This window comes from Elgaria multicarinata, chromosome 4, assembly GCF_023053635.1.
Source record: "Elgaria multicarinata webbii isolate HBS135686 ecotype San Diego chromosome 4, rElgMul1.1.pri, whole genome shotgun sequence".
NCBI classification, from domain to species: domain Eukaryota; kingdom Metazoa; phylum Chordata; class Lepidosauria; order Squamata; family Anguidae; genus Elgaria; species Elgaria multicarinata.
In genome coordinates, this window is record NC_086174.1 from 73,905,841 (window position 1) to 73,918,870 (window position 13,030).

Below are 13,030 nucleotides of genomic sequence, written 5' to 3' on the forward strand. Positions count from 1 at the left end.
TCTTTTGCTTTAACTGTCAAGTTTCATAACTCTAGGGACTCTGCTGACTGACATTTAGGGCGCAATCCTATGCATGTTTAGACAGTCCTACAACTAGATGGGGAATGCTGGGACTTTCTTTCTGTCTCAACATGCATAAGATTGCAACCTTAGTAATTCAATGTGTGTAACCCTCTTAATTCCTTAAAACTGTCACATTTAACATCACAACCATATGTGACCATAATTTCAGACCTCCTATCCCAAGAATTTTGTATTTTAAAGGGGAAAAGTTAATAGCTAATTCTGTGCAATATAAAATTACACTTCCAGAGGAAAATAAAAGTCAAATGGAATTCTGGCTGGAGCTTCATTTCTACATAATGCAATATACAGTTTTCAGCTGGAAAGGTTATAAACTCAAGTGACCTCTATGAAAAAGAATGTAGTGCACACAGACTATTGCAAATAAAGACATATGTTAATACTGTATAGCATTTTTACTGCTTAACCCTGTAATCAGGAATCTACCATATTTCCTCACTCCTGGCATGAAAGCCATGTCATCATGATGCAATTTGATACTGCTGTGGTGCATGTGTGTACATCGAATATACCAGAACATTCAGGTAGAACTAACTGCGTGGGTCTTTTCTGTGTGATTGTCAAGCCAGGACAGGGGAAGGTTCAGGAGGAAGTGGCTAGGTAAATATTAGACATTCACAAACATCTTGCAGTCACCAAACACTAACTTGAAAAAGAAAAGATTCTATAAATCAATTTTACCTGCAACACATAACATTTAAATTCAGGAACAACCTTACCTTGAGAAATTGAGGAAATGAACGTGTCTAGTAAATAAATAGGGCTGCTCTGCAGTGCTTATATTTTTAATCAACTCCATCTAAAAAACAAGAACATACGTAATATGTATCAGCATTTCCAAAGTGAAGCCTTCATACAGAAATCCACAGAAGAGTTGTGCTTGAGCCGGGAAATGGTCCATTAGATGCAATATAAAATACCCATGTTACAATGTGTTGGCAGAAAAAAAGATAAATTCTGTGGCCTCCTGGCCTGCCTGACAAGCAAGAACCACCACTAGCGCAACAGGAAATTGGCGCTTTCTAAAGCAACCCCAGAAATGAGCAGAAACACTAGTTTCTGGAACAGGACAAATTAATGGAGCTCTTTTCTGCAATTTCCACTGACCTGGCATTCTAGAAACTATTGTTTCCACTTGTTTCCATTTGCATTAGGATCTGCTAGCTTCCTATTGTGTTAGCGTTGAGTCCCACTAGTGCACGTGCAACACTGAATACTGTCCAGAAGCAGCACAGCCTTAAGAGCAAGCTCTTACAGCTGAATGACTGGTTCATTTTAAGAAGACAGGAGCATGATCATACACATATATTTCTCAGAAACTGGAGATGTGTCTCTTTACTTCACACTGAATTGGAATACCCATTTCCAGTTTTAAAAATATATAGTTAGAAACCATATTTTCTACCACTAGCACATCCAAATGTGAGCATGAAGTACACATTTCTCAAAAAGATTACCCTTCTTATATTTAATTAATTTAGGAATTGGACACCCTCATAAAACAGCACAAAGTGATCTACAAGAATTTTATTTATATAATACCATCAGTGTACATCAGTGCATTGGGCCCTGAGTGAACACAATCAACTTTCCATTTCCATAATTTCAAGGACATTTATGCTGTTTCCATAGAGATGCTTTTTTCAAAAGCTGGTCCCAACTATCAGGATAGTTTCACCAACCATTCTCTCCCTATTTTGGCGTGTTTGTCTTTAAGTCATTCAAGCAAGTGTTGTCTGTTTATCTTTGCATTAAATGCTAACATTTTATTATGCAAGATCACTGGTTTAAAAAGGGGTCGTAATATAGTATGCAGCAATGCCTTGTAGCTTTTAAAGTGTTCTGTAATATGCCAGACCCCTGAAAGTGTTAAATGAAATATGTGTAAAAAAATTCCAGGCATTCTTGCAGCTCTGATTTCCTACTCTCCTCAGATTATTCTAATTGGCTGTATAAAAACTGCAATTATATGGGAGGGGGGGGGGAGAGACCCTTGACCATGACCATGCTTGCACTCTGAATTAAGACAATATAAATCAATGCACAACACAGAAATAATTCACATTTTATAGAAAGATGGCTAATATGTACTTTCCTTCAATTCCTCAAAGTTCAATTCAGTAGGACTAAATCCTATGAATATGCACAGGATTGCAGGCTAAAAGAACTAAAATTGTTTGGAAGTCAGCTCTAGCTTGGATGCATTTAAAGGAGGTATATAATCTCTAGATATAAAACTGCACTCATTGTGCACCTGATTTTTGCAGTAGCTTCATGAGTGATTTAGTGGGGTCATTTCATTATCATACTGCTAAACAAAATGATTTGCAGAAAGCTGGTACTAAAAGCACTTTAAGACAGCAATTTATAATACGGAACCTGAGGGTCATCCAATGAAGCTGAATAGTGAAGAGATTCTGAACAGCTAAAAGGAATTATTTATTTTATTTATATTTATTTAATGGTATGTTTTAATCATTTCTATTAAAGACATTTTAAGCAGTGTTCAGAGGACAAGATTACACTCCTGGGAATGTCTTTTTCACACAGCTTCAGGGTAGATAAAAATCAATGTTTTTTTTAAAAAAATTATTAAAAAAAATGATTTTTTTTATTTAAATTGGATTTTTTTAATAAAATGCTTTTTGAGGAAAAATCTATCTAAAGGTAGTTTTCTATTTAAGATACATTATAGTCCAAAGGTTATTCATCATGAAATAAGATTAGTTTTTAATTATGTAGCATGAGGCTGTTTAAATTTTTTGGTGAATCCATTCGTAATGTCATGCTCTTCTAGAGGTTTCTGTAAGATTATTTTTCTCCTTCCAATAAAGTACAGCAGAAAAGTTGTCCAAATATGAATGATTAACCTATTAAACTGGAGATAGTTCATCTTGCAATAATTTCATTATTATCTATCTATGATGTGTTTCTAATAGTATAACCAAATCAGTATTTTTGGATATAACTGTAAAACGAATCTGAAAATTTATTTATTTATTTTATTACATTTATATACCGCCCCCATAGCCGAAGTTCTCTAGGCGGTTTACAAAGTTGCTCTTCTTAATCTGGTTGTAAATATTAAGATTATACCAGCAAGAATGAGTCTTTGGTAACTCTCAGTTGTGTAAAATATACCGAGGAAGAGTGCATTTTTTGGGGAGGGGGTCGTCACATGATTAAATCGAGTCTTTCTGAGTAGTGATTTAAATTGTGATTTAAATCAAATTGATTTAAATCAAATCCACCCTGCATAGTATATAGTAAAACTATGGAATTCTCTAACACATTATATAGTAATGGCCAACAACTTGGATGACTTTAAAGGGGGATTAAATAAATTCATGGGCAATAAGGTTATTAATGGCTACTAGTCAGAATGGCTACAATTTATATCCAGGAAATTGAAGGACAGAGCTCTGTGCACACTGAAAGCTTTACAAATGCTAGAGTCTTTCTGAATGTAAAGACATCTTTTTCTTGGATGTCTTTACTACCTTTACCTAGGGCAGTGATTAACTTTAAGTGACCTAGATTGGTGTTTATTTTTACATTACAAAAGCTTGAAATCACACACACACACAAAGGCAACAGCATACAAACATCACAGTTCTATACACTTTTACTCAGCAGTAAGTTACAGTGTTCACTGTGCTTACATTGTAGTAAGTGTGTTTAAGATAACAGCCTAAGCCAACTTTTGTTTTATGTCACCTTTTTATAGCCCTTCTCAGATTGCCAGCTCAGTATAACACTGAACTGCATTTTCAGCAAACTTCCACCTGGTAGTGTAGAGAAATGACTCACAATAGGATGAGAGAAAGACCACTTAAAATAAAGGCTGAAAATAACCTCCAGATTTACCCAAATAAAATATAATTTATTTGAAAGTAAAATCACTTTATTGTCACAACACTTAACACTTAAGATTTCCAAATCATTGCTCCTTTATTTTTAGAGGGAAACAAAATCTTTGTTTCACTCTAATAAAATCTAGAGAGAACTTTACGTCCATAATTTCAACAGCTGTCTTAAAATAATTTCACCAATGTTTTCACTGCACAGTAATATTTTGGCAGTCAACAAATATATTGTACAATAAAAAATTTAAAAATCTGCACACAATTAATAAATAACACAATAAAACACATAATGGCCTTAATTTGATGTTGCTTTGAAATTAATTGGAAAAAGATTTTAAAAAATGTATTGTAATTATTTTAAAATTAAAGTACTAACTATATCTAATTCTCCTTAGTAATGATGCTCAGGGCATCACCCTGTTTGATTAATTATCACCCAGGTTTGTGGGTGTTAGCAGTTCTCTTACATTCCCTCCTTCTGATGAAAACAGTTAGTGAGGCCTTAGCTAGACCTAAGGTTTATCCCAGGATCATCCTGGGGTCATGCCTGTTCATGTAAATGACACACAGGGGATCCCGGGAGCAGGCAGGGATGACCCCGGGATAAACCTTAGGTCTAGCTAAGGCCTGAGTCTCCCTTATGAATACTCCTTGTAGATGCATTAAACCAGTTTGCTATTCCATTTCTCATCCCTTGCTCTGTTCTTCTCCACTACTCTCTCATCTATTTACTCCTGTCTTCCCAAAGGCCTATATAATGCCTCAGCCCACCATATTCATTGCCCCAATCCCTTTGATATACTTGATTTGATCTGACAGGTTCTCCAGCCCCTTACCGCAAACCTGCCTCTGATTAATTTTTTGGATGAGTACAGCTACAGGATTTCATAGCATGTAGCAACAGCTTTGATCCTAAAAGCAAGCATCATTATCTTGCACTGGGAAATTTTATGGTTCATTTTAGGGCTGCACTGAATGTTTAGCTACTTTGGTTTTCAGAGAAAAACATCATGGCTTGAGGACAGGGACCAGAAATATTTCCCAGAAAAACAAACGTTAATGTCCTATAATATATGCCTCTCCCGCACCTGTTGCTGCCAGTGTTCCTCTAGACCGCTGTTCCTTCAGTGATATTTTCCTCCTTGGTTATGGGTTCTCTCTTTCAAGAATGACCACAGCCCATCTCAGAAAATGCAATAGCACAATGCTGCACAGCCAACTTTGGCCTATATGCTCATATCACCAAAGGAAAAGGAAACTGATTTAGTCAAAGGCAAGTCTTCCTGGGCTGGTCACATAGGTGATACAAATCAAGAATGTGATCCTGTTCAAGGCAATGCTTCCTGAATAAATTAACATGTTCATCACTTTTGCAGCAATCTCTCCAAAATTGCCAAAACAAAGGCTACCTTTCAGCACTGACAAAAACTTTCAGAAAAGCTGATTCCCCTTTCCACTCGGGCCTATTTTATTTATTATAACATTGGCCAGAATTGATATCTGTCAAAAACTATGTGGTTTCCTAGATTGGAAAAAGTGTCATTTTTTTTTTTTAAAAAAAAAGACACCTGGAAGTTTTAATAAAAATAATTTACTGCAAAATATTCCAAAAATGCTGATAATTAATAGCTAACCTGTCTTACCTGCAGAACACAAAATATAGGCACATTTACGTTTTGGTCTTGTGTGTAACCAATTCAAAACTGAACGAAACTAACACATATAAAACAGCACAAATGACTTACCTGTTCATTCTTGGTAAGTCTGGTTTTATTATGAATGTCTGATGTAACCAAGTTGAACCCATGTCTCTCAGACAGAATTCTTAACAGCAAAACCACAGTTCGACTCCCACACTTTCCAACCCTATTGTATACCACTTGGCTAGGGAATGGAAGTACCTAGGAAGTAAAAAAGATAAGCACATTAGCCTTCCCGTTTGGAAATTCCTTAAATCAACAAAATAATTTTAGTATGACTCAGGAGAGATGAGCAAATCAATTGCACATGCTTCATATATCAAAAAGAACTTGGCGTCTTTTCAAAAACCAGAAGCATTTTCTTTTCAAATTCCAGAAGGGTAGCTAAGCTATGTATTATAGGAAACAAAGAAAGTTTTGTGGCATCACAAGACTAACAGAATTATTTTGGAGTAGAGTTCTATTCTACAAAAATCTTATGCCACAATAAATCTGTTTAGTCTTATACTGGCAGAAGAGCCTTTTTAAAATCAAATGTGCTATAGATAAGATTCAGTTAGTGATTGTTTCTATTCAATGGGCTGACTGCACTTTTCAATTAACACAGGGGAGTATGTGCATACTCTTCCCTCTTCTGTCTGGTTCTTACAGAGCAGATCAAAATAAGTACAAAGTGTTTTAATCCTAGTAAATCTACCATCTGTAACATACTATTCAGTGTTACGCTCCAAAAGGAAATTGTGTCTGGACAATGAAAATAAATAATCTCAAGATGTGTTCTTTTAATTTGCTATCATCATTTTTTTAAACATGCACAGTTTGTTTATTGGCATTTATCTAAAGTCAGTGGAAATATCTGACATCAAGCACAGGGGTTGCATACAATCATTAAACCACTTTAAAATATATAAGAGATTACTAATTAATAAATAATATTTCCTGTGGCTAACCATGAAGATGTACTTCAGATAGAGCCATATGACTTTTGATGACAGACGATGGATACAAATGAGATAGCAATAATTCAAAATATTAAAAATTAAATTCAAAAGTAAATGAAAGCTGTGATTTCCCAAAGGCCAGTTTTCTGTACGAAAAACCTTATTAACTTCTCAGCCTGTCCTTTAGAGACTGTATTAATGTGATTTTAAATTGATATGCATATGTGGAAAGGCTGCTTTTGCAAGGTAAGTAGTGCAGATGAAGACTGCATACAGTAGAAAACATTTATACCTTGTCGATTCTGCTCTCCCTTTAAAAAACCCTTATTTAAAGGGGCACAATACAGAACATATACAAAGTATATTTATACAGTATTCTGAAACTACATATTTAATATTGAATGCTAATTTTATTACAGACTGGTTCCCACAAACATGTGTCTGTATTTAGCCACTATCTAATTGTTGAGTGCTGAATTTGTGGGTTTGATTCCATTAGAGAGCCTTGGGTTTGAGAGTATGTAAGCCAATCTGAAACCTTACTGGCAAACGTAAAGCCCTCAATGTTACAGTCGTTCAGATGTGCACATGCATGTGTGTTTTGTCTCCGAAGTCTTACATATTTTATCTTTTAGGTAATTTCCCCCCTGAGATTTGTTTTATCTGCCATTACTCTAATTCATTTTTGAAAAGGTGCCAGATTAGACAACAAGAGAGTAATCTTACTGGGGTAGTATTGGTTCACTAAGTCATTCAAACTAGCTATTAGTCAAGGCATAATGTATGTTCTCAATTGCACAAAAGTGTCACAGTACATTTGTTCATTCCTTAAGGAATAAGCTCTTTCTAAGGGTCTCTTCCTCAGAGTGACATCCTCTGTTCCCAAGACAGTTGAGGAGCTGTCAGCCTGGGAATGGGACACCATTTTCATGTCCCCAAGGTCTCATTCACAAACCTCTCAGCTTCTTCAAGTCAACCACCCTGAGAGCAAGAATTCATTACACTAAGCACATTCAGCTATTGGGCAGTATAGAAATGTAATAAATAAATAAATACTTGGCTATTGGACCTCTCACCCTATTGATAAACTTGCACAGGTGCTTAACTTGCCTGTCTATACCAGACTCCAGCAAATGGAATTTAAACGGAATTTAGATCGGTTGAGCACCCTGGGAACAGTAATTGTTAGTTTGGGGAATGAACAATCAGTTATGATTAAGGAGAGGGTGTGAGCAGTTTGAGTCCCTCTGGGAATGCAAGGATCTGACTCACTTTATGGTTGCTTCAAGGTGTGCTTTTCTAAACTTGCACTTAAGGTTTCAAAAATGAACTAAAATCTGACAGTTTAAATTGAACTGAGGTTTACACTGGCACTTTCAACCTTAAAGTCTAATCTGAGCCTACAGTGATCTTGAACTGAAATAACTTGAAAAAAATTGTAACGTGGAACTGGGAACGAAGGACTCTGAAAATAGATCAAAAAGAGCCCAACGTTAGTTTTGTTTTTGTTGTATCATGAACCTCATTCAATAACAGGAAATAATTATACAAACTGAATTCCAAATGTTTTCTGCTCATGCAAGATGAACTCAAAGAAGATAGGAGTCAGGCTACAGAAAACTTTGAGGACCAAGCTGAATGTTTTCAAGACTGTGTTTAAACTTTTGGATCCTACTGGCACTGAATCTACTTTAGAAGGACTAGAAAATAGACAGACATCCAATTCTCCTAAATACCAAGAAAAATGAAAACTACAGCTACTAGACTATTGTATCTGTTTTATGGTGTTATGTGTTTTTATAGTATTTTATTGAATATTATGTATTGCTTTTCTACCTGGCCTATTTATGGCCAGATCTATAATCTGCACATCCACATAAAAGCTAGAGTAAAACACACAAAAATCAGTTTGAGATAGCAGGCCAATAATTTTAGGGATAAATGTATCTCCCCGGCAGGGAATTTCCATCCCATATATCACCCATTTTGAAGAATATGAGAAGCAGAACTTTTATTTTAATTATTAAAACATTTTGACTTTCCATCACTTCACAATTAGAAAGTTGAAAACAATGTTTTTAAAAGTTTTAAAATAAAGAACATACAAGACAATTACACCAAGTCAAGAACTCTCGTGATGTATTAGGTTTTAGTATGTAAGTTAGGCACCCAAAGGACAGACTATAACATACCTCTGGGAGTGTCAAACCCCCAAAAGATGAAGGGATGTACCCTTACATAAAAGATTCAAAACTACAATGCCTTCATGAACTTAATATGTACCCAACTGATATTGCTTTACTCTGGTTCTCCAATAATCCATGTTGCATTACTTTTATCATGGTTAATGCAATTATACCACTCAAGTACTTTGAGCACTCAAACATTATAAATACTGTTTATATTCTCCATACTGAATACCAATTTCCATATTTCCCTAAGATGACATCTCTCCTACAAAACAAATATAACATGCAGACACATTTCTATGTACACTTTGCTCATGCTCAAAGCTTTTCAGTAGCATCCCTGTCACAGGACAATGAACAGCACAATATGGCTCTGGCTTGACACAGAAAAGGGTCTCTAAGGGATGCTTTAGGGTGGATTCCTGCATTGAGCAGGGGGTTGGATTCGATGGCCTTGTAGGCCCCTTCCAACTCTGCTATTCTATGATTCTATGAAAAGTCAGTCAATTAGAAGGAAATGGTACCCACAGTTTAGGAGTACTTGCTTTCAATAAATTGCTATTTCAAGGTTTCAACTTTTGCCACCACAAGAAATTTACTCAACTTAAGTCTGATTTCCATATAAACAATTATAGCTGAATGCACGTGCTGCCTAGTCACATTCATTATTATACAGTAAATGGACAGGTTTCATTTATTCCAGTCTAGTCAACTGATCACTGCTTATTACTACTAGAATTCTATAAGCACCACCCATTTCTGGAAGGAATCTTTGACAAAACTATAATCAGCTTGATCTGAAATTTACTTCCTAAATCCTCCTCAATCCTCTTTATAATGATGATATTTCCTTTAAAGTATGCTGTAATTCCCACAGACATATCACGTGCTTTAAGAAAGCTGGGAGGTTTCCTATTAACAAAGCTTAGCAGACTAGCCACATATAAGTGAAGAGTACAAAAGAATCCCAGGGATTTTGAGAAAGGGAAAAAGTCCCTCGCATCTAAACTAAACTTTGTAAGCTGATGAGAGGCAACCACTTAAACGCCGGCTTAGGGGCAACCACTTAAACAAAATAAATAAATAATAGACAGGACAAAATATGTACCCTTCTTTAAAGTCCCCAAAATTACAGAAATCTTTAATTGGTTTGCGGCCATAATATTATTGCTAACAGCTGTAGGGACAGGAGTTCACGAATTTCCTCTGGTTGCTAGTCACTCGGGTCCATGGTTGCTAGTGATACAGCTTCTCTTCCAAGACCTCTGACACGCTTGACAGATTAGCTCCTTAACTTCATGTCAGGCTCTGGAGACATTCAAAGAACAGAGAAATTCCTGCTGCTTCAGAATGTCTCCCACTGTTAGCGAGAAGTAAAATTGACCCTTCTTACAAGTTTTCTACATTTGCTCTTGAACTCAGAGGTGGTACAGATCTATAGCCATCTGGCATGAAGTGATAGACCCCTCCCACTCCAAATTCTCTACAATGTGTGAAAAACTTTTATTTCTTCGTTCATTTATATTTGTTTATTTTTATTTATTTAAAATATTTCTAGGCCCCCTTTAAAGGCAAAAGCCCTCCCATGGTGGATTACTCCCATATAATAGAATCCTAAAAATATGATAAAACAGCTAGAATGAATAAAACCAACAAATGCTAGCACTAAATCATCTATCCCAGACCCAGATGGCAATAGACTCTAAAAATGACACATAGGGGATGACTTCACAGTGCCGAGTTGGTGCCTCATCCCTTGGAAACCCTACACTTTCCCTCCCCCGAGGTGGGCAGTCATCTTCCTGGTGGAAGGTGACGAATCACAGGTCACCTGGCTATGCCTCCACTGCAATACTGGAGCAAGGCTTTGGGGCTGTCTTGACGCCATCTTGTACGTCCTTGCTTTACTCTGGAGAAAAAAAGCCAGGGTCAGTCCCTGACTTTTTTTCTCTGCAGCTTCAGTGGAAAGACCCAGGGTGAGTGTGCGATTGCTGCTGCGGCGTAGAATTGACACTGCACAACTGTGCACCCACCTCCTGGGCTTTCCGAGCATTTAGACAACAGAAGGCCAGAGAAATTAGTAAGTCTTCATAAAAGTTTCCAGTTAATGGACCCCAGGGAGCAACCCATTCCAGAAGTGTGAGGGGTAGTGGTGGAAGGGTCTCTCATATTGTATTGGGCCTCTGGGGTGAGCAACTTCCCCACCCCCTCGTACCCCATCCCCACTTCCAAATTCACTGTGGTGGTGACCCAAACTGTCTTGTTTCCAAGCAGAATTGTGGTTCTGGGAGCGTGGTTCTGCTTGCAAACAAGGCACATAATCCCTGTGCACCTTGTTTCCTGAAAAATCACTACGATTTTTGCAAGCAGTGTGATTTTGGCAACTGCGGCAGAAGGACAAGAACATAACAGGGCCCAAATAGATAGCCATGGGGTGCCACATGTTGCCCACCTCTGCTGTAATCTATATAAATTTATTTAGGATTAAGTACTAATTCTCAGAGGGAGTTACTTCTGAATAAACAAGCAGTGAGGTTTACTTCCAAGTAAATATGCAAAAAAGGAAGCTGATACTAAGCGAAATCCAGTGGCAGTCAAATAACCTTCTGTTCATGCCACAGGTATTTCTCCTCCTCTCCATGCTCGGTACCCCCCCCCAATTAATCTAGAGGGTCTCCAACCAGAATGGATTGATTTAAAACAAGGTGACTTAAACTACTGGTTTCAATCAAGAAGAAAAAAGGTTGATTTAAATTACCAATTTAAATCAAGTATTCCATCAATACTTTTTCACATATTTCCTGGTGCAAATCTGACCACTAAATCATGTTAATTTACAACTGAATAGAATATTATTTACACTGTTTTATTTTTGCAACTAGGCTTTATCTCACTGTATATATTTTTCATGCTTTATTTATTTATTTACAGAAGAAATGCCTTTAAAATATTCCCATGTAAGGTTTTTCTTATGATCAGTACCCAAGACAGTTTGAGTTTAATAGTACGATCCTATTGTCTACTCAGAAATAAGTTCCATTGTGTTTGATGGGGCTTACTACCAAATGATCGATATGCAGCAGACAGGCCAAGTGATAGTTTGTGCACTGCTCACCACTCTGATGGGAACAAGCACTGTCTCCACCAAGTCCCTTTTTCTGTGCCTCTCAGCACGGAGAAAGGGAAAATGGGGAGAAGTGATGATGATGTCAGTGGATGTAGACACACCCATTTACAATATCTGGCCTGCAAGGGCCCGTTGGGGGGCAATTTGGTCCCCCCTCTTATAGAAGTTCCCTACTTCTGTGGAATTAGGATTGCAGCCTAATTATGGATATACAGGAAGATCCACATCGGATAATTTTGTCTTTTCTTTTTCTTCCCAACACTGCTCATTTCTGATTCACTCTGTATTGGGCTTGGCCTCACCCTCACAAAAACAAGAAAGCAAACAAAAATGAAATGCCCATGACTGATGTTGATGCAAGATGAATTAATTAGATGTATTAGGCAGAATAATTTTCATTAGGTGAAAATGAAATGGCCATGTCTTGTAGGTAAACTATAAATACTACCAGTATACAGTGACCACAAGATTCAGTTCAGACCCTGATTAGGTGCTTTGGAAAACAGTTCAATTTAGTTTGGACTGATTTGGAAGTCAACTGCTTTGAATCTGATCCAAATCTTGGTTCAGAAATCCAAATCTTCACGCTTCCATTTACCATTATTTTAAAGCAACAAACAGCTATAACGTATTTGATGTTCAGAAGTAGATGAGGTTTTCAACCACAGTAGTACCCTATGAGGGAATTACATCTGCCAACTGCAGACAAACAGTTAGCAGATGTACTGTACGCCTTGTTTTTTTAGGAAAAAACGCTATTTGATAACTTCCTTTTTATTATTTTATTTTTTATTTTATTTATTTATTACATTTTTATACCGCCCAATAGCCGAAGCTCTCTGGGCGGTTCACAAAAATTAAAACCACAGTAAAACACCCAACAAGTTAAAACACAATTACGAAATACAGTATAAAAAGTGCAACCAGGATAAAACCACACAGCAAAGTTGATATAAGATTAAAATACAGAGTTAAAACAGTAAAATTTAAATTTAAGTTAAAATTAAGTGTTAAAATACTGAGTGAATAAAAAGGTCTTCAGCTGGCGACGAAAGCAGTACAGTGTAGTTTTATTATTATTGTTATTACATTTATATCCCATTTATCTACATATCATATTCTA

At 36.6% G+C, this 13,030-nt stretch overlaps 1 protein-coding gene across 1 annotated transcript in view; it reads right to left on the reverse strand.

Annotated features, from left to right (window-relative positions):
* UST (uronyl 2-sulfotransferase) overlaps positions 1-13,030 on the reverse strand; it is a 114,667-nt gene that overhangs the window by 62,203 nt on the left and 39,434 nt on the right. The window contains exons 3-4 of the mRNA XM_063124554.1: positions 5,696-5,851; positions 804-883 (exon numbers count right to left, since the gene is read on the reverse strand). Of these exons, the coding sequence (XP_062980624.1) occupies positions 804-883; positions 5,696-5,851 (236 nt within the window). The remainder of the gene's footprint in view (positions 1-803; positions 884-5,695; positions 5,852-13,030) is intronic.